Below are 22,514 nucleotides of genomic sequence, written 5' to 3'. Positions count from 1 at the left end.
ACATGGTTTGAACTTAGGTACTCCAGACCTAAACCGATCCAGTTATTTCCAGGAACAGAAAACATCTCCCAGCTAATCAGAAATTGGTACTTACTACCCAGCACAAACAAGTCAAACTTAAGTGAAAACGAACTATTCAGGAAACGGATAGTGCGTCATCACATCTTTCTATTTCACTTCTATGTGGGGTGGATTTAAAAAAAAGAAAACACCTTTGGTTTACATACATGCAAACACATTTCTAATATTCTAAAGCAAATATTTATGCATTTCCAACCATGCACTGCTAAGAAAAATGACTTGAAATAGCTCTTAAAATACAAAACCCTTTAAAGATGAAAATTGTAGAGATTAAGAAAACAATTTCAAGAAAGGAAACGTACTTGGAAGAGCCCTTATTTTTCTGAGTCTCGTTTTTTTTTCATAAAATGAAGCATTTGTTTTAAGATTATATAATTCACTTCCTTCATAATTTATGATTCAAGGTAAAATACCTGGTTACAAACCTGAAGGAACACCCTCCCCCCCATCTCCATGATGAAAGGTTTGCAGGCACATCAATTCTTTCATTTACATATAAGCAAAACTTATTCTACTCCGTAACTCCCAACCCTAATCTTTGCTTTTGCCCCAAGTTCTATAGTGCCCTAGTGTGGGAAACAGAAACACTGTGGAAACTGCAGTGCTACAGGAGCCTTAAATTAGAAATAAAGGGAATAGTGAGGAATTCTAAAGAAACTATCCACTCTGGTTTTAGTCCATTCTGACACAGAGAAAAAAAGGAACTCAAGAAAAGAACGAAACATAAAATTGCCTGACACAAAGACCAAAGAAAATAAAAACATGGCAGATACTGGTGAAGACGAGCTGCCATTAGGTATTCCTATGTCTAACCTCAAACAGGAAACAACAGATGATTTGACATTCTCAGTTTTGTGCCAAAAAGTGTAAGAAAAAATAAGGACTACTGTCTTCTAGGTGAACTAAAGAATTATTTTCATTAAAAATGCTGGTGATAACCAGCTCCCCCAGACACATACGATCTAATGGTTAAAATCTGATTCGGGTACATCTGTTTAGTTTAGGGAGGCTTCTGGTTTTATATGGATACATTTTTCCTACAAACATGAAGACCTCATTTTGTTGTTATCCCCATTCTGTTTACACATGTGGGCAGGAAGGGGTCTGAAGCACCATGTGACACACATATGACCTTGGACTAGTCACTGAACTTCCAGGCATCTCAGCTGCCCCTCACTGGGGAAGAGGCAATGTTTTTCTAGGCTGCCTTTGCAGAGTTCTGGAATTTCCCATGATACAACTTGTAGAAATACACAAGTATTATGGAAGATCCCTTTTTCATGCTATCTAGTTTGAAAATGGGAGCTGGGTGGAGATTGTCCCCTGTGCGCTTATAGTTTCTCCAGACTCTGGAGACGAAGATGATTTTCAGATTTTTAGCATCTTCTATCTACTTTGTCACCTGGGTGTGACAAAGGGCAGGGCAAGACTGTAGTGCAGCCATTTCACCTCCAGCGTCCCTTCCTCTCCCGCTTCCTCAGGGCTGGCAGCCTGGGAAATGCTACAACTCCAGGGTGTGGAAAACTTCTGTCCCTCACACATCCTCCAGAGACTCCTGCAAGGAGAAGGAAGGCGCCTTTCTGACAAGCTTCAGGAAGCTGCCTCCAATCCTCTCTGCGGGACACTCGAAGGTGGGGCGGGAAGAGAACAAAATGTGGATGGGAGGTGTCAGAGGCATCTGAGGACTCCAGCTTCACTGACCTCAGCCTTCAGTTACTTCTTGATTTTCCTCCTGGGGACAGGAGGGGGGTAAGACATGAAAAGGCCACCAAGCAGACGTTTGTGTGAATGGAAAAGGAGTATATTTTCCACTGTGAAACTCAGTTCAGTAGCAAAATAAAATACAAGGATCAAAGATTACGAGAAATCACCTCCCACCTGAGCACTGGATGATAGGGGCTTTAGCCAGGTGTCATGTTTTACCCTTTGCTGTCCAAGGACATTATCAAGATGCTATTCAAATGTTTTCACTGACATCTGGAAGATTTTCCCTTAGAAATATTATTTTCAGATACTTTGTCGGAAGAAAACATTATTCAGGACAGTCCAGAGAAGCTAGAAAATGGAATCCCAGATTCCTTCCCCAAATGTTAAAGACAAGTGTCCATGCACTAGGCCCCAGAAAGGGGGCACAGAAACCTCTAATTTGTCAATTTTGGATCCTAAAGTTGTAACTCCCCACCTAGAAGCACAAGCCCCCTAGGAAACTGCAAAGTGACTGCAAGGCTCTCCAGGGCCACCAAATATTGTCTTCTACATCGAACCAGCTGCAGCCAAGCAGAGCTCCCAGAGTTGCACGCTACTGCCACACAGACCTGATTGAAATCCTAGCTCCACCATGTACAGTGAGTGATCTGAGGCAAGGAATGGAACGCTCTCTTCCATGCCCCTGATTCCTCATCTGTAAAAAGGGAATGATCACACCTGCTTTTCCAGGGTCGCTGAGGAGACAGTTAAAATGTGACAATAAGAGTGAACTACATGATCAATTTCAGCTTCTACACTACTATTAGTATTTTGTCAAAAGTCTGGATTTCTTTTATAAAAATTAAAAAGCAGCATTCATACTAGAGACAGTTGACTGTTACTTGTGAGAGACTATAAAAACACCCAGGCTAAATATGTAAGGCTTTCTCGCTGTCCAACATGCCAAGGAAGGTATACTGAAAAAAATGTTGAGACAGAGTAGATCTAATTAAAGAACCCCCAGCAGGACCACTCCCTACTCCTTATCACTGATCATGATAATCCTTAAGAATAACACAGGATCCCACAAGGAAAAGGGCAGACAGACAGGAAAAGCCCTACTCAGCTGGGAATCTTACCCCTTTTACATTAATTAGATTTCTGACTAATTTGAGGTTGAAAGAAAACACCACTGATGGCACTCATACCAGTAACCCATTCCTATAAAGCAAATTTCAATCTTACAGCATGTCTTTCTGAAAAGAGGAATGACCCTTAAGTCTCAGAACTCCTCCATACGCAAATACCTAAAATCAGAAGGATGACTGTGAAAACTGCACCAGCAAAGCATTTTCCTCTTAATTTCAGAAGAGGAACTGAGGACTACGCTCCTTAGGGACACAGTGCTTGGATGTGACCATCTTATGGTTGGGCGTTAATTCACCTGGGTCACCACAACAAGGAAAACTTTTTAGGTCGTGAATGCTGTACATCATTCCTTTGTACTGTAGTCCCAGGACTCCAAAGTATCTTAGGGGTCAATCCTGTTAAAATGAGCGCTCAGTGAAACTCAGGGGAATGACCATGTTTAGAAATTTAATTCTTTCCTCTACTGGATCCCAACTCATAGAATTTTAATCACTGAACTATGCAAACACAGAAAATGAAGATCACCTTTGTCCCCAGGTCTGCTTTATAATTTTGAGAACAGCCTTGGCATGACGTGAGCTTTGATGCCCATTATACCATGGGGCCAGGTTTGACTACAGTGTTCTAAAGCTCCAAGAATTCCATCTTTAGTGATCTGGCAATATCCAGAGAGGAAGGGGAAACATCTGAAGTTATTTTTACTTTTGCAACTCTTCTGGCTGTATAGGGAAAATGCTAGGGTGGGTCAAGTATTGTCTGGAGCCCTTCAGGGCCTTTTTTTTTTTTTTTTTGCATGGCCTCATTTCCGTCTTCCTGTTGCTAGGAAGGAGAGTTAAGCATGAGAAACTTGTGTTTACAATACTGGACCATCCTGTCCAGAACAAGGCTCTCTTCAAAAATGTACAATTCACTTCACCCACTGTACTTTGGATGCCCCCATTCTTCTGGACCAAATCACCCTTTCCTGAATATTTTCAAATGGCATATTTACCTGCCCCAGTTATAAAAATACCACTCTCATTTTAACATTGCATCATGGCTTAAAATCTCCACGGGGACACCAAGGGAAACTCAAGTACTTATTTTTGTATTTCAAACCACCTCTTGGAGTCCCAACAAGCCTCTGATTGGAAGGCATCTTAATGGAGCCTGCCATATCCCCTCTAAGCCCCACACTAGTTCTACAAATAACTGTTTAAGTACTACATACATTTTTCACTCTTTCTCAGTAATAATTTATTCAATCATAATGTTTTTCTATTAATCTGTTATATTTTTCAGAAGCAATCAATATCCCTTTTTAACGTAAAAACACCCTAAAATTTTGCTTAGTCTTTGCTCTTTGAACTACAGTACTCAACAGTAACAAAATAATAACCAAAACCAAACAACAAAAAGGATTTAGATTAAAGGGCAACTGGCCTCTCACCTTCCTTCCAGAACTATGGGAAGTCCTCTGGTTGGCTCAGTGTATGAAACCTTGGAACACTGCCTTCAATTAGCCATAGTCAATTGCTTAACTATTCAACCTTTTCACTCTTAAGGAGTAAATGGTGTTTCTCATAAGAACTAAAATTGCTAAGTTAAAGTCACAGGTAAGTCAATGAAACCCTATTTCTCATTGAGCTTCTGGCCAGTTTGGTGTAAGGGTCACTCAGATTGAATTAAAATAAAATCCTCTTTTTTTGGGTGGGGGGTCAAAAGCAAAATTTTAAAGCAGCTGGGAGAGAAAGTCAGTCTGCTGTACTTCATTTTAAACTCTGAACAGTAGTGCTAATGAAAAAAATATGCAGTCAGGCTTGGGCCACGCTGTAAATCTGGCATGCCACAGTAAAAGTTAATACACGGAATTGCCAACATTTTCTCAGAAAATGTCTTGAAATAACTTCTGAACGCACATCTGCTAACTATTTGACACTCGTTCCCCAGGACTTTAGTTGTTCTATTAGGGGGGCTGTTGACTTACAGGGCACCCCTCTGGCCATCTGCTCCAGTCTGCAAGCCAAGATGGCACTGGGTGCCTCCATTAATTCCACACTTATGGTCTGCAAATTATCTCTGCGGAGGACCAGCCTGCAGTCCAGATGGATGCTGAATTAGTCAACCTCTTGGAGCTGCTGATAGATTTACATTCAGAGTTCTGCTGGGCTATTATTTTCCCTCATCCCTTCAGCAAACAGAGTTTGGAAAAAAAAATGTAATTTGAGACTCAGTATTCTACCTTGTCCAGAGCTGTGATTTTTCTTCTATCCAACGCGTCATATATGCATGCCACCCTCATGAAGCTTTCTGCAATGGATGGCTGTGCCTAGGCTGCACGGCTCCACCTCACCAATAAGGGCTGAAAGAGCTTCTGATTCCCTAGAATGAACCCATTCGCTAACTATGTTGGGTGTAAAAAGGCTCATTCAAAAGGAGCATGCGGCAAGGTTTTCTTCTCCCGTGGTGCAGGTAGCTATACGCAGGAGTTTCCTTCTACAGTAATTAGCATAAATTGGGTATCAGTGGAGCATCAGTACCAGGCACGTGCTAAGCGCTTGTATTAGCTCCTTTGATCCTCTCAACCTCCTCGCGTGGTAAATAGTTATTACGCCCGTGTTGCTAATGAAGAAGATGCAGAGAGGTCTCAACACTTCCCAGATGCGCCTAGCTAGCAGGCCGCGGACCCAGGGTTTCTACTTCGCCAGCCTCACCGTCCGCTCTATCTCCCCCCTCGCAACACGGGGCTGTGCGCTGGAAAGAGGAACGGATTCTAATAACCATAATCTGCAAATTACACGTGGCATGGCCAGTGTGCTGCGGCCAGGGGAGAAACTCTCTCCGAAGGATCAAAGTCTCAGCCCATGACTTCGGAGATGGGGACAGGGGCACAGAGGCAGAATGGGGCAGGGTTCTCAAAAGCCGGGACTTCGCTACGAAAAAAGTCAGGTCGGGAGGCGTGCTTCCTTCCTTCCTTCCTTTCGCCGGCCCAGGAACTCGCCCAGCGCGGGCGCCAGTTCCCGAGCCAAGGGTGTGGGCATCTCCACCGGGCATTTTAGGAAACCCGATTCAATGTTCCAGCACGTGAAGGCACAGGGCAGCCCTCCCTGCAGGCGCCTCTCACATGCAAACCAGGGGGCTTCCTAAATAGCTTCTACGCTCTCCAGGGGCCCGCAGCCACCAGAGACTTTCCTAAGTTGGAATTACTTTCCAGCGTTTAAAATATTTGAGCAAAAACAGCCTGAAATTAAAAAAAAAATTTCCCCGAATTTGCTTTCAAGCAGTTTTTAAAAAGCTATTTCCAAGTGCCACTGCGGCCTAAACATTCCTAAATAATAAACTCTCAGGGAGTCCGCGCTGATTTTGGACTTGTCTCGTGAAGGGCTGCAAGCACCCAGCCCTGATCCCCGGAGGGAAGATAGTGGAAAGGCGGTAGCGCCGCGCTCCTCGGAACCAGAGGCCATCGCCTGGGACTTAGAATAAGAATAGCAGGGCTGCCGGCTCAGCCCCGCTGGCGGCCGGCCCGCCTTGTGTTCCCACCCGGCGTGCACCCCTAGCCCGACTCCGCGTCCCCAGCCGGAGAGCGAAGTTAACGTGAGCTTCACTTCATTAGCTGCGGTCTCCCCGCGCCAGCAGCCCTTTCCGGAGCCCACCCCACGCGCCGGCCCGCGACCCCTAAGCAGAGAGTAGCCAGGGGTCATTGCCCGAAATTAAGACCTCCCTCCCCAAACTATAACCCTTGTTTTTCCCACACTCCACCTCCTCCACTCCGAGAAAGTTGGGCGACTCGGTCCCGAGCCTCCTCGGAAAGCCGTTTAAAAGCACAGAACGACAGGCACCGACTTGACAAGGCGGGGTGACATTTCCTCCGCGCCGAGTCCCCTCCGTAGCTGGCTCCCGCGGCTGGCCCGACGGCAAGGCACAAGTCTAGCTTACGTGTTAGGATCATGATGTCCGGCTTCTCCCTACACATCAACTGCGGCGGGGGTGGCGGGAGCGCGGCAGGAAAGTCGAGGCAGCCCGAGGCAGCTCAGCTCCAGCGCCTGGACCCACGGAGGCACCCGAGACGCGCGCGCCGGCGGTCCTCAGCGCATCCTTGCTCGCCGCTCCGTGCCCCTCGCCACGGCCCCAGAAGGAACGCAGGGTTTTCCAGAGGAGGAAGGAGAGAGAGCTCAGGGAGAGGGGCGAGAAGCACCGGAGCAGTCGCTCCTGCTGCGAAGTTCGGCCATGGCCGGGTTAGGAGCTAAGCGCCCTCGCTCTGCCAGCTGAAGCGTTCTGCCTCCCGCGCGCCCCTCCGGCCGCGCCCTCCCGCAGGGTCCGCCCCCGAGGGGAGGGACGAGGCCAGGCAGCGTGGACTCCTACGCACCGCCTAGGTGGTGGGCCGCAGCCTCCCGCAGGCCTCCTGCCTCAGGCCCCGCCCCGGACCCCGCCCCCCGTTGTTCCGCCCCTTACCTCCTCCCCGCCGCTGGGCTAACCAGCCGCAGCCTGAGGCGGTACTCTGGCTCCGCCCTCCGCCCCCGTCCCTGCGCCTGTTCTGCCCCCGGCTGGAATATTTTCCTCTGGCCTCCACGTCTGCAGGGGGAAGCGTCCCAAACTGTCCAACGGTTGGCCTCAGGGGTGAAGGCAAACCCTCGAGGCGTTTACTTGCCGGGGAAGTATGAGCTGGACTCCGGGATACCGCTCACTTTCCCTCTTTTTCTTGGTAGCTTTGCACACTTAAAATCTCTATGATTCTGCCTTACATCCTGGTGGGAACCTCATAAATACGCGGAACGAAGGGGAAGCGGGAGGTAGGGATGAAAAGTCAGTGTTTCCTCATCTGTAAAATGGGGAGAAGATACCTGTCCCTTGGTCGTTCGTCATTCATTGCTAAAGCCCGCAGGGGTAGAGAACAAATGTAAGTAATTAACGCTGCTCTGGAGAGGGACTGAATTTTTACTCAGAACGTGTTGAGCAGAGTGTGTGCACATTCACAGTGTTTTACCAACTATGGGCCTTGCGCCTCAACCCAGTGCAGCTTCTGCAACTTGTAGGCCCCGCCTCTATATCAGAGAATTATAATCTCTGATGGTGATAATCTGCATTTTTACAAACCTTTGGGTGATTTGGAGGCACTGTAATTTGGGGGCCCCTGATAGAATAGGAAGCTTCATTTTTAAAGATCACAATTGAATACGACCTATGAAAGATTTTTAAAAATTCAGACCAGGTTTTCATGAAAATTTACTTTGGGGCTAATTGGTGTTTTCTGCCTATTACCTCTGCACAAAGAAAACTACTAAATCCATTCATTCAAAAAATGTATCAGGAGCATTTACTGTGTGCCAAACACTGTTCTAGACTTTGGAGCTACAGAAGTGTGCAAAAAAACCAAACATCCCTTCCCTCCTAAAATTTACTTCCTACTGGAGAAGATGCACAATAAGCAAGGTAAATACGTGAAATATTCATAGTGTTTTGGGGGGAGATACATAAAGCAGGGGAGGGGAGAGAGGAGTTGTGGGAGAGTTTTTAAAATAGGGTTAAATGCAAATGGGAGACTTTGTCTTAAATATAGCTTAATATGTATTGATTTCATAGGCATTCCTTAGTTTACATACAGAAGACTCTTTTTCACCCCAGTTTTTAAAAAAACAATAAAAATGCTAACTCTACTGGCTCTCTAATGCACCCAAATCAGAATTCTGGTTCTGGAGAATGGCCTTTCAGGTTTGGGCTCTATTCAGTAGATAGTTCAAGGGCTTATACCTACTTATAACTGCTGGGGAGGCCAAGGTAAGCAAGGGTACCCCCACCTATGTCTGCACAGAGTTTTCAGTCTGGTGGGGAAGCAACACGGAGCATGTGAAAAAGAGGTGCTGTGACGGTGCAGGAAGTAGAGCCCAAGACAGAAAGAAGAAAGAGCTTCCCTCTGAAATTTGGATGCTGGGGGAACTGTCAAAATGCCCGCAGTTGCCAGCAAGGCAGAGTGTGATTCAAGGGGAAGTTGGAAAAGTAAGGGCAAGAACTTTTCAATTCCCTGTGTGTTTGTGCTAAGGGTTGTTTTATCCTTTACAGTTATAAACAGTGAGAAGCTATGTTAATGAACGAAGGCATCCCATAGCCAGATCTGCATTTTGAAAAGACCACTCAGGCTGCAGTGTGTACTTTAAATTTACAAAATAGGAATATACCTCCTAAACATACTAATTTCCCTTATTTATTAAAAATTCAAACCTTAAAAATATAGATAGCATCTCCTCCAAAGCATATCAACTCTCAGAATAAAATCTTAATGTTAATTATTAGCTGGGTGAAGTTGCATTCAATTTATTTAGGGTCCCAGGAGTTTGTGCAATCCCTATACATCCACCCTCCACTAAGTATTTCAGAATAAAACATGCTACTCTTTTTTGTCTCTTCTTGTTCAAACTCCATTCCTTTCTCCTTGATTACTGATGTCTTCCCTGGGTCGTCTCTAATTTCATCATATTTCTCTGGAGGTTTCTGCTATGTGGATTGCTCATCATCTAATAATACCAATAACTCCAAAAACATTTTCCTTGGTGAGGTATTGCTTTGCATTTGGCCTTCACTGAATCTCATCACCTTCTTCCGTTCTTTGGTTCTTTGGTTTATTGACATAGCCTGTGTCCTGGGCCAAATCCCAATTTTCATAGTTTTAATTCTTTTTTTTTTTTTTTTTTTTTTTAGAGGAAGGGAAGGCAGAGGGAGAAGAAGAGAGAGAATCTTAAGTTCCCAGTGTGGAGCCCGACTCAGGACTAGATCCCGAGACTCCAAAATCATGATCTGAGCTGAAATTAAGAACTGGATGCTTAACCGACCGAGCCACCCAGATGCCCCCATCGTTTTAATTCTTAGCCGCTTTAGAAATGGACATGCTACATTTTGAAGGCTGCTGTACTTTTAGAAGAGTGAATAGTGGTTGAAAGCAGGACTTTTGTAGCAGGCCACTTACTAGCTGTGTGATGAATATATTATTTTGCCTCTGAAACTTCAGTTTCTTCATCTTTAAAAAAGGAGGTTGAACTAGTGCCCATCTTATGAGGTTTCTAATGAGGACTTAATAAAATAATGCACATAAGTGCTCAGCACATAATAAGCATTCGATAATGTTAGCCATTATTATTACATATTACTAAGTGGGCACATCAAACAAAAACATGCGATTTCTATTTAAATAATCACCCAGGAGAAGAATAAAACAAAACAAAATGAGCCCTTGACTTTACCCTTTCTGAATCTGAGGAGCCTTTACAAACTGGGAGAAAGAAGGAGTAGAAAAGTCATTAAAAGTATCAACAAACAGGGGTGCTTTACCAGATGAATGAGGGTCCCCAGGACAGCTCAGGCTCCTTCTTCTTCATTGAACCTTTAACTCATCACCCAACGTTTCCTTTCTTCTGTTGTGGGTAGATGACATTAGACTAGGCTTGTTAGCTGATTTGCATTGGGTATTGAAACACTGGACTCTAACAGGGAGGGATTAAGTGGCCCATTTTCCCACCAGAAGTCTACGGTCCTCCAAAACCCCTTCAACACATGACGATAAAAAACCATCACAAATTAAATCAGGTTTTGTTGCCACAATTTGACTCAAGGACAAGGACCTGTGCTGTTTAGTTCCTGCCATGTTCTTCTCAATTTTGGCATCAGGTTCATGGAAACTACTCACAGGGATATCCTACCCTCTTTGGATGTTTTCACATTTAACTGTGTATTACCAAGGCAAGAAAAATAGGTAGTTCCTAAATGGCGTGACATAAAGCTAAATGACTAACAGGTCACCTCTCTGGTTCCTACTCTATATTAATGATTGATACTAAATATCATTGATACTGCCCAAAGAATCCTGTAGCATTTTTTCCACTATAACGTATTCAAAAAAAAAAAAAAAAAAAAGAGTAAAACTCAAAAGTCTATAGGCACTCAGGCAGATAATACTGGTGAGGAAGGCGAGCCAGAGTGGGGTGGGGAGAATTGAGGAATCCAGACCCTCCCCAAGGGGGCAGGGCCAGTCAGGCTCCCTTGATTGTTGGCATATGTTAACACAGCAGCCCTGTGGTTCTGGGTTTAAAGACTGTTCAAGAGCCTCCTAGCTTTCTGTAATTTTATTTCAAATTCCAATTTTTAGATGCTGGCAAATAATAAAAAAAAAAAAATCTAAACCCATTCCGAGTAATTTCAACTTTGGGCTTCATTTAGCTCCAGGGCAACAAGTTTAAACCTCTGCTCTAGTGATATGAGCCAAGCAATGTCTTTGGAAATTTATTTCTCTCCCACAGGAACTAAAAGCCTCCTGAGCTTGGAAAATGTTGTAATATAATTTGTGTTCAATGGAGCATTGGGAAATCAGTGTGGAAAAAAATTTATTTGTAATGTTCAAAGGAAATAAGACAAATAATAGAAAGTTTTGAAAATAATTTTTAAACGGTATTCAATTAAGAGACATAATTAAATTGGAAAATTAATGACTGTCCTTAAAATATTCACTTATGTTTAAAAGTTTCCCTTACCCACGTCTGGGTTCTTCCCCCACTATCCACCCTTGTATTTAGCCTTTGCAGAAATGTTTAAAACCCAAATGCTGGAGGTGTCAGATGGGGAAAGAAGAGAAAAAGAGAGGATTGGGCAGTGAAATAGATTCACCCCCTTTTAATTTTACCTAGAGCAGCTCCCTTTTTCGATCAGAACTTTTTTGACTACTTCTTTTGAACAGTGTAAAAGTTTAAAGTATGGGGAAGGCCACTTAGTCTACCAGTGATATTTTTAGTTAAGAGGGGGAGACCTTTGTTCCTGCATAAATGTAATAAAAGTCTATTTTGGGGATAATCACTTAAGCCTGAAATATGAACCAGCCTGACACAGTACTTTTATCATTCAACAATTAATAATTAGACCCTGGAAAAGGCAGTGTGCTGGTGAAACAACAGTGAACATGAATAAATACTTTGGGATATAAAATACAGCATGGTGACTATAGTTCATTCCACTGTAATATATATTTGAAAGTTGCTAAGAGAATAGACCTTAAAAGGACTCATCACAAGATGTGGTCACCTAGGTGGCTCAGTCAGTTAAGTGTCTTACTCTTGATTTCAGACCAGTCATGATTTCGGAGTTATGAGATTGAGCCCCTGTCAGGCACAGTGCTGGGCTTGGAGCCTGCTTAAGATTTTCCCTCTGCCTCCCCTCCCCCTCGTCCCACACACTCTCTCTCTCAAAAAGTTTTTTTTCAGGGGTGCCTGGATGTCTCAGTTGGTTGAGCATCTGCCTTTGGCTCAGGTCGCGATCCCAGGATTCTGGGATCAAGCCCCACATGGGGTTCCTTGCTCAGCGGGGAGCCTGCTTTTCGCTCTCCTTCTACCTGCCACCCCCCTGCTTGTGCTCTCTGTCAAATAAAAATAAACTCTTTAAAAAAAAAAGAGGTTTTCATCACCAAAAAGAGTATTTTGTGATTATGTATGATGCCAATGTTAACTAGGCTTATTGTGATCATTTATATATATATATATATATATATTTATATTTATATTTATATTTATATAATTATTTATATATATATTTATATATAATTATTTATATAATTTATATATATAAAACATTTCAACTCTGAAACTAATACAATATTATATATGTCAATTATATCTCAATAAAAAATACTTCAATAAATAACCAAAAAACAAACAAAACATGAAAAGAGGACTTAGAGGAGAAAAATCTTAGGTGGAAAATAGGTACAGATACAATTCTATAATAGTTCAGTGGAAGATTTGAATATACTGAATTCTCAATCCTAATTTGATAAATCAATGGACACTCTTTCCTAAGATAATTACAATATTTACAGTAGAGTCTCCTTTGAAAGAGTTTCATTTAGCAGCTCGGGTACCCAGTTAGCCCAGTGCCTTGCAGCTCAGCATGCAGGGAAGGAGGGTGCCCAGGAGTAATGGCACCAAGTCAGAGCTCTTGACACACCCCCCCCCCCCGTTTTCCACTGGGTCTTCACCACTGACTGCTCTGGTTCTTTCATGTGGGCTCTGACAACACGAAAATCAAGCCAATGAAAAGTAAAAATTGATCCCATGAAAGAAACTGGGCTACTTTCCCACTGAATTAGCCAATTTTAATGGCATGCTTTGATTCTTTGTCTTTTCTGACATTGTTCTCCATTTAATAGTTACTTTTTGAGCTTGTAGCAAACAATTCATTTAAAGCCAAGGATGGACAACATTATTTTGTAAGTACCAATAATATTTATCCTTTGCTTTCTTATTATTTAAATTTTGTGATTATAAAATATCCATTGCTACAAAGTTTAGAAAATATGGAAAAGCATAAAGAAAAAAAAAAATGAAACCTCCTCCTCATCACACGACCAGAGGCAAATTGCAGACATCTGTATTCCATTTTTATGTCTATCCTTTCAGTCAGGTTTTTAAGTACAGATACTTTGATGTATAAAATTGAGATCACAGTATATATTGTTTTGTAATAACATTTCATTTAATATAAATGAAGAATGACATTTTATAGTTGCTTCATATTCTATCTTATGGATTTTCATGAATTAATTAACCAATGTTGAGTTTCTCATTTTTCAGCATTTTATATGATGAACATTCCTGTAGAATAAATTTCAGAGCAAGAATGATCATTTCTTTAAGCAAATTCACTTATGTACTTTGAACTTCTAAGAAGCCAAAAGGGTATTGGAACATTTGACATATATTTCTAAACTGCCATCTAGACACTTTGTGCTTACTTTTAACCAGTGTTTGAATGTACCCATTTGTCTTCACTTGAGTATTGTCAGCATTATAATTTCCATTCTGCCTGCTAATTTAATGAGCAAAAATATTACCTCATTTCTGTTTAAGTCTACATTTGTTTGAATACTAAACTGCCTGAATTTGTTTTATTGTAGTAAAATACACATAACATAAAATTTATCATTTTAGCCATTATTAAATGTACTGTTAAGGGCATTACGTCCATTAACCCTGTTGCGCAACTATCATCACTATGCGTTCTTTAGAACTTATTCATCTTTCCCAACTGGAACTATGTATCTCTTTAACACTAATTCCCCATTCTGCTCCCCAAACCCCCAGCCCTCTGGGACCAGAGTTCTACTTGACTATCCCAAGTACCTTATACAAGTACTTTTTTTCTGGTCCTTTTGTTACACTGGTTGAAAATTCATATTTATTAAGTAGCTGTATTTTTAAAAAATGCCTATTTAGTCCTTTAGCTCTTTTTTTTTCTTGATGAAGCATTTTGCCTTTTGTTACTGATTTTAAAAATATTATTTATACATTAGGAATATTAACCGTTTGTAATTTATTGTAAAATATTTTTACTAGTTTGTCATCTGTCTTTTAAGCTTGTTTATTTATGGTACAAAAAAATTAACAATATTCAAACAAAATTCAAAGGTCTTACCTATTTGTTTCTTTCAATTATTAACTAGGAGTTTACTTAAGTAGTTTTCTCTATACAATTTAAAGCCAGAAATGCTGACACAAAATCAATTTGCAAAACAAGGTCATTTAACACGTGGGATTTTTTTTTTTTTTGCTTTATTTTTAATGATAGGTTTCATTATTTACTCAGAGTCTAGCTTATTTGATTTTCTATCTTCCCCAACATCCCATAGAGATGCCCTGCATTGAAGAAGGCCTCCATAGAAGCTTCTGCAAAAAAGCTAGCAGGGTCAAAGTACCAGATGGAGACCTAGGGGCATTGAATTTTTTTTTTTTTTTGAGGAGACCATGTCATATTTAATTAATACAAATCACAGTAGCACTGAAAATGGCTCTACTGAGTGGGCCTCATTCACTTTAAGCAGCTAAAGGGAGGGAGGATGTTCTAGTCCTCTCCCTGGCACTAAATGGTTATTTGGGGAAATGTGGGCTCTGGAGCACAGAGGTATTTCTTAGAGGAAAAAAAAAAAAAAAAAAAAAACCCTGAACTCCCAGCACTGAATAAAACTGCAAAAAGGAAAAAACTGTGCTCAGGCACTAGCTACAAAGCCACGCCAAATAAGCAAAGCTGGATCCTGGAAGCTTCTGGAAGAAAGGAACCTTTCCATGTGAAGTTTCTCTCCAGCGCCTAGCACATAGTAAAGTGCTCCATTAATATGTGTTGAATCAATGAACGCTCAGGGTTATTTCCTGATCATTGTGTTTAGGAGTCTACTGGGAAGGGCTTAAACCTAGAATTTCCCTTTTGGGAAGTCTCAAATATGGTTCCCTCACTTGGAGAAGACAGATGCTGTGGGAAGGAGGCTAAAGAGGGTAAAGGGCACGTGCTCGCCCAGAGCCCTGACCCCACCTAAGAGCAGTGACCTGGGGACTGCTATGCAACACCAACCTCTGAGTTCCAAGGTGGAAGGGATTATTTTACAACAGGATGTGGAGCTGCCCTAGGCTGAGTCCAGTGACCCACCTGCCTCTCTGGTTCCCTCTCTGGAACCCTGCCTCACTTCCTGTCCCTGCAGAGCACCCCAGCACCACATGCCTGAGGAACAAGCTCTGTTCCACACAGGCCCAGGCTTGATGGCCCACCCAAAGGCACCCTGCTGCTGACTGGCAGACCAGCAAGTGACTCCAACCTCAGCTGAGCCCCACACAATGACACCTTCCAGGGAAGCCAGGACACTTGCACCTCGTGGCCAGGCTCCTCACATCAGCCATTGCTCCTTCTCTTTGATGAAGGGGCCAGTGAATTTTTGAGAAACTTTTTGACTTTCACATTCTCCCTAAGTGCAGTATGTGTGTGTGTGTGTGTGTGTGTGTGTGCGCACGCGCACGTACATATCTACTAGTAAATAAATCCTGGGACATCTGAATTTTTCTGGAAGTAAGTCCAATACCGGAATGGCCATTTTAGCCTTTCATCTTGTGGGTAAAAAACTATTTTTAGTATTGTTCTCTACCACCTTGTTCAAAAGAGCCATTTATTGGAAAGATATTCCACTCTCACGGATTGGAAGAATCAATATTGTTAAAATGTCCATACTACCCAAAGCTCTCTACAGATTTAATGCAATCCCTATCAAAATAGCAACAGCACTTTTCACAAAACTAAAACAAATAATACTAAAATTTGTATGGAACCACAAAAGACCCCGAATAGCCAAAGCAATCTTGAGAAAGAAGAACAAAGCTGGAGGTATCACAATCCCAGATTTCAAGATATACTACAAAGCTGTAGTCATCAAAACAGCATAGCACTTGCACAAAGACAGACACATAGACCAGTGGAACAGAAGGGAGAGCCCAGAAATAAACCCATGCTTATAAGGTCAGTTAATCAATGACAAAGGAGACAAGAATATACAATGAGGAAAAGACATTCTTCTCAATAAATGGTGGTGGGAAAATTGGACAATTAATGTGAGAGACCAAACTGGACCCCTTTCTGACACAAACACAAAAATAAGCTCAAAATAGACTAAAGACCCAAATGTGAGACCTGAAACCATAAAAATCCTAAAAAAGAACATAGGCAGTGATGTCTGACATCAGTGGTAGTAACATTTTTCTACATGTGTCTCCCAAGGCAAGGGAAACAAAAGCAAAAATAATCAGGACTACATCAAAATAAACAGCTTTTTAAAAAAACAAACAAACAAAAAAAACTTTTGCACAGTGAAGCAAACCATCAACAAACCCAAAAGGCAACCTACCGAATGGAAGAAGGTATTTGTGAATGAATATCCAATAAAGGGTTAGTATTCAAAATATATAAAGAACTTATACAACTCAACACCAAAACAAAACAACCTGATTTAAAAATCGGTAGAGGATCAGAATAGACATTTCTTCAAAGAGGACGTACAGATGGCCAACAGACACATGAAAAGATGTTCAACATCCCTCATCATCAGGGATATGCAAATCAAAACCACAATGAGATACCATCTCACACCTGTCAGAATGGCTAACATCAAAAAGACAAGAAATAATAAGTGTTGGTGAGGATGTGGAGAAAAAAGAACTCTCATAAACTGTTATTGGGAATGCAAATTGGTACAGCCACTGTGGAAAACAGTATGGAAGTTCCTTGAAAAAATCCAGAAATACCATATGATCCAGTAATTTCACTACGGAGTATTTACCCAAAGGAAACAAAACTAATTTGAAAAGATATATGCACTTCTATGTTTACTGCAGCATTATATATAATAGCCAAGATATGGAAGCAATGTGTCCATCAATAGATGAATGGATAAAGAAGATGTTGTGTGTGTGTGTGTGTGTATAAAATACATAATAGTATATTGTGCAGCCATAAAAAAGAATGAGATCTTGCCATGGATAGACCTAAAGGGTATTATGCTAAGTGAAATAAGTGAGACTGAGGAAGACAAATACCATATGGTCGCGCTCACATGTGGAATCTAAAAAACAAATGAATAAACAAACAAACAGTACAATCAGACCTATAAATACAGAGAACAAGCTGATGGTCAGAGGGTGGGGGGTGGGGAGATGGGCAAACGAGTGAAGAGGAATGGGAGATACAGGCTTCTGTATTCTGTATGAATAAGTCATAAGCATAGAGAGGCATAGCATAGGGAATACAGTCAATGATACCGTAATAGTGTTGTGTGGTGACCGATGGTAGCTATACTTGTGGTGAGCACAGCATAAGGTACAGAGAGAAGTTAAATCATTATGTTGTGCACCTGAAACAACATTTTATGTCAACTATACCCAAAAAACTAAAACAAAAAAATTATAAAAAGTAAAGGAGCTATTTATGTGGTTCCTCCTACTTTGACTTTTAAATCAATATCCAGATGTCATTCTAAAGCATCTATTCAAAGAAAATTCTCTACCATGGTTTTGAAAATTTGAGTTTGTTTTCACTAAGGAGATGTTTTGTGTTCATCTGAGTTGTAATGTGTTGCTGTTTCTTCATGGTAGATTGGGTCATAAAATAATGATAGTACGGGGTTTAAGCAATGCCCGAAATGGGTTTAAGCAATGCCCGAAAAAAATAGACAGTTCTTTTTCTTAGCTAACTACAGCATGTTGGTCATTATAGTGTTATTTCTGGAAACCCCTACATAGCTCCAGATCATTAACTTACTTTAATAGGCAACAGGAGAACGGGGCTGCAGTAGGTCGTCAGGTTTGGTTTCTCATGCATAACCAACTCGGTCAATTATCTCTTAGGGATTCAGCTGAAGTAAACTGCATTTTGGGGAATTGCAAGGCAAAAAATGATGCATTTTTAAAAGTAGCCCTAGCAATAAGACTCAGGAATTGTGGAAGACTGATGTTTGAAGACTTACCAGGAGAGAATAGACTAGATTAGATCTCTCCAATACAAATATTATATTGTGTTCTGAACAAACAACAATTTCTGTACTGATTATTGTCATCTTTCGGGTGAATTGACAAAACAGACATATAAAAGGCAAAAAAAATTAAGAAAACCCCATTGAATTTCATAACTGAATTTATGGTCTGAATTTAAAAAAAATCAATCTGTGAGGATCCTGAAGTCCATGCATGTATAGAGGAAAGAGCTCTGATATAAGTCATGTTTCTAGCTTGATCATAAACACCATCAGTGGTCCTGAGGTGCTTATATAATACTATAATATATGATATACAACACTACATATGAATTATATATTGTTGTATATAAATAAAAAGAGATGATTTTATATGACAGAACAAGGGTACTACAGCATTTAGCTCAGGATTTTACATTGTAGACACAGTATAATTGGGAGGTAAATATTATTATTACAGATAAGGAACTCAACTCAGAGAGGTTACGTAGCTTGCTTGACTTCACACTTGTAATAATTAGGAAAGCAAGAACTTGAATCTGGGTCTCTCTGCAACGATGATTATGACCAGGGCTTTCAAGTGAAACTGTGAGTTTGGAGCACTCAATGACGTCTCCTCTTTCCTCAACTGTAAAATGAAGGGATTGGACCAGATGTTCTCTCAAGTCCCCTCAGCTTTAGGTTCTAGTTTATTTTGATATACCATGTAACACTGAATTTATATTGGATAGGGTTCTAAACACACCCAGTATTCAAAAATGCTACTCATTAAAAACAAACGTGTTGGAAAGGAAAAAGCATCTACTCTGTGGGCTACCATGCCTCACAGCAATTCAGAAAAGACAACCGTGGTCCATCAAGTGTGCGGCTGCAAATCCCAGGACCGCACCTGCCATGGTAGAACTCCGTCCCCTTAGGGGCTAGTCTCTTGGGTTTCCTGAATCTGTTCCAGACCGACACGTTTCAGAAATTCATAAGTTAAGCTCTACTCCTTTCTGGACAAGCCTCCTCTGCTACCACTGAGGCAAGAGGTATGTGGTGTGGTCCCTGTACTTGCTAATGAAATTTGGGCCCTGCATTTTGGTAGAATTTCGAGGGTCTTCACCCAAATGACCTTCTTAAAAATGAAGTCCTCTTTGTCTTCCGTGCCACTGCTCTGATTTGCCAATTATATTTTGATCTTAATCCTCCCACCCAGACTTTTAAAATGGAAGGACTGTATCACTATGTGTGTGATTTCTTTCACACTTTTCACCAAGAGTCATTTCCTAACTTCCGTACGCTTCATCTCTCTTCTTAGTGTATTCTTCCTTCAAAGAAACCTATCGTAACTATCAGAAAAGAATACTCAACCACCATCCCAACATATGACTCTTAGAACACTTTGGATTCAAGCCTTTTGTCGCAGTGACACAAACACTTTTGAAACAACTACCACACTAATAAAAAGTGACAATACATGTGCAGGCTGTCTTGTTTGCTTGCACTACAGCCTTCACCATCAGAGTCATTATGTCATCTGTCTGGAATGTAATACTATTCTACATTTGCAGAGTTCCTTTAAATATTCATTTTATTTCCCATAACATTCAATAACTGAGCAAGGTATTTTGTTGTATGTTCTTCTCTCACCAACTGTCCCCTCCAACAACTATATAGCCTCCTGCATCATCAATACTCTCCACCAAAGTGGTACATTTGTTACAACTGATGAACCCACACAGACATATCATAATCACTCAATGTCTGTAGTTTACGTTAAGCTTCATTCTTGGTGTGTACATTCTATGGGTTTGGACAAATGTATAATGACAGGTATCTACCATGACAGTTTATACAGAGTAGTTTCACTGCCTTACAAATCCTCTGTTCTCCACCTATCCATTCCTCCTAGCCCCTGGCAATCGTTTTACTATCTCCATAGTTTTGCCTTTTCCAGAATGTAAAATAGCTAGGATATAAAAGGCAAACAAACATGTTGGAGGGGTTGGGTGTTATAGAAGAAATCTCTCTACCTTCCTCTCAATTTTGCTGTGAACCTGAATCTTCTGAAAAATATAAAGCCTATTAAAAATATATGAGAGGGGTTAGCAGAACATGGAATATTCAATGATAAGGTCAAGCATAAACATTTTGGTGTTCTAGAAAGAGTTAATATAAAGACTGGCGCAAATAGGCAACCCTTGGATTTCATAGTGGTTGAGGATTTTCCTTTTCCTTTTTTTTTTTTTTTAAGATTTTATTCTTTATTTGAGAGAGAGAGAGAGAGAGCACGAGCCCAAAGTAGGGGGAGCAGGAGATGGAGAAGCAGGCTACCCACTGAGCAGGGAGCCCAACATGGGGCTCAATCCTAGGATCCTCGGATCATCACCTGAGCCGAAGGCAGTTGCTTACCCCACTGAACCACCCAGCCACCCTTGGGGAAAAATTATTTTCAAAAGAATAAACATATGGCAAAATGCTTAAACCAATTAGTAATCAAAATGCAAATTGAGATCATAATTAGCTACCATTTTACATATACTACATTTACAATTAAGGAGTCTGGCAATGCCAATTGTTGCCAAGCATGTGGAATGAGGAGGACCTATACATGTTGCTGGTGGAACTGTATATTGATACGACCACTTAAAAAATAATTTTACGTTTATTTTAAGAATGAACATTAACTATGCTATGATCCAGCAATTCTGCTCTGAGGTATGTCCCTTAGAGAAACTCTTGCATATGTGCGTCTAGACAACTCAAAAATGTTAGCAGTAACATTGTTATCAGGAAAAACTGGAAATGATCCAAATGTTCATCTACCAGAGAATAGATCTCTTAAAATGGCATATTTGCACAGTGGAATATTACATAGTAGTGAAAATGCGTGAGTTATAGCTTTGTGCAAAAACACGGGTAAATCTTTGCAACAATGTTGAATGAAATACCATCAGTGAAAATAAAATGCTTGTGTGGTAAAAACAATTCATGAAATGTGAAGGGAATGATTAATATTCAGGATTGTGATGACCTCTGGGGCAAGGCAGGGAGACATGTTGGGGTGGAACTCAGCTGGGTGGCTTTAACAGGAAAGGTAATAGTTCAGTTCTTCGTCTGGGTTTTGGGTGAATAGCTGTCGTATTATTACGTTTTATAACTTACATTCACATATATTTTCTTGTTGGTATTAAGATTTTAAAAAAGAAGTAACACTAGAGACATTTGATTACATTGATTAAAAAAAAATCAACTTTTGGGTCAGATCCAAATTTGAATCCTGAAACTGCCAGCTATTTGCTGTATTATCTTAGAAAAGTTACTTTATCTTCAAATCTTATTTTCCTCATTCAACATATGGAAATGATAATACCTCATTGGGTAGTTGTAAGGATTAAAATTGATTATTTATAAGGGGCTTAACACATTTTTATGCACTCAATAAACAGTAACTGAAGCCTTAATTCAGTCTATTTTTAGGGGTGTGTGTGTGTGTGTGTGTGTGTTCCATCTGTTTGGGCTCTTAAATAAACTATAATTTGTAGCTGTAATTGCATTGCACTGCTATTTTACTTGTGTCTTAAAAGGACTCTTTTTCGGGGCGCCTGGGTGGCTCAGTCGTTAAGCGTCTGCCTTCGGCTCAGGGCGTGATCCTGGAGTTCTGGGATCGAGCCCCATGTCCGGCTCTTCCACTGGGAGCCTGCTTCTTCCTCTCCCACTCCTCCTGCTTGTGTTCCCTCTCTCACTGGCTGTCTCTCTCTCTGTCAAATGAATAAATAAAATCTTAAAAAAAAAAAGACTCTTTTTCATTTAATTATTGCACTATCTATCCTCTGTAGTACTGTTATTACTGAAAAGTTCCAGAATGAGTGGATCGGTGATACTTTTATAACCAGTAACTTTTTAATATCTAGATTTGTAAGTTATTCAAAACAATTTTCTCTATCTGTCTTATTGCCTTTATTTACACTAGTTTACATTATCAAACTTAAATAATATTAATAATAACAATAATGATCATAGCAGTAATGATAATTTGACTCTATAAAGAAACATCTACTTTCCAACGTCTAAATTTATTCCTTTCACATCACATTTAAGACACAGGCCTTCCATGTTTATTTCAGTTCTATGCTTAGAAAAATTGTGTGTCATGTTGCTTGCGTGACTAGGATGTTCAAAGTTGGGAAGCTAAAATCTGAGATAGATTTATGGAAAGGTTTATAATAGTCCCCAGCACAGAGAACCAGAGGGAAAAGCAAGCCAGGTAATTTAATCTAGAAGTCACAGGGCATTCCTGGTTAGTTTTGACTTGATTTGGTCC

The 22,514-nt window shown here is 40.8% G+C and overlaps 1 protein-coding gene across 15 annotated transcripts in view; it reads right to left on the bottom strand.

The window, feature by feature from the left end:
• DLC1 (DLC1 Rho GTPase activating protein) overlaps positions 1–22,514 on the bottom strand; it is a 514,332-nt gene that overhangs the window by 37,797 nt on the left and 454,021 nt on the right. The window contains exon 1 of one of the 15 annotated variants that reach the window (XM_048226236.2): positions 6,832–7,295. The exons of 13 other annotated variants lie outside the window; for them this stretch is intronic. In XM_048226236.2, the coding sequence (XP_048082193.1) occupies positions 6,832–6,868 (37 nt within the window). In that variant the 5' untranslated portion in view covers positions 6,869–7,295. Of the gene's footprint in view, positions 1–6,654; positions 7,296–22,514 lie in introns of those variants that run through there. One more of the 15 variants, XM_048226235.2, reaches the window with a different exon arrangement.

Source organism: Ursus arctos, unplaced genomic scaffold (assembly GCF_023065955.2).
Source record: "Ursus arctos isolate Adak ecotype North America unplaced genomic scaffold, UrsArc2.0 scaffold_27, whole genome shotgun sequence".
NCBI lineage: Eukaryota > Metazoa > Chordata > Mammalia > Carnivora > Ursidae > Ursus > Ursus arctos.
The sequence above is the reverse complement of the archived record's forward strand: the minus strand, read 5'-3'. Positions and strand labels throughout refer to the sequence as shown.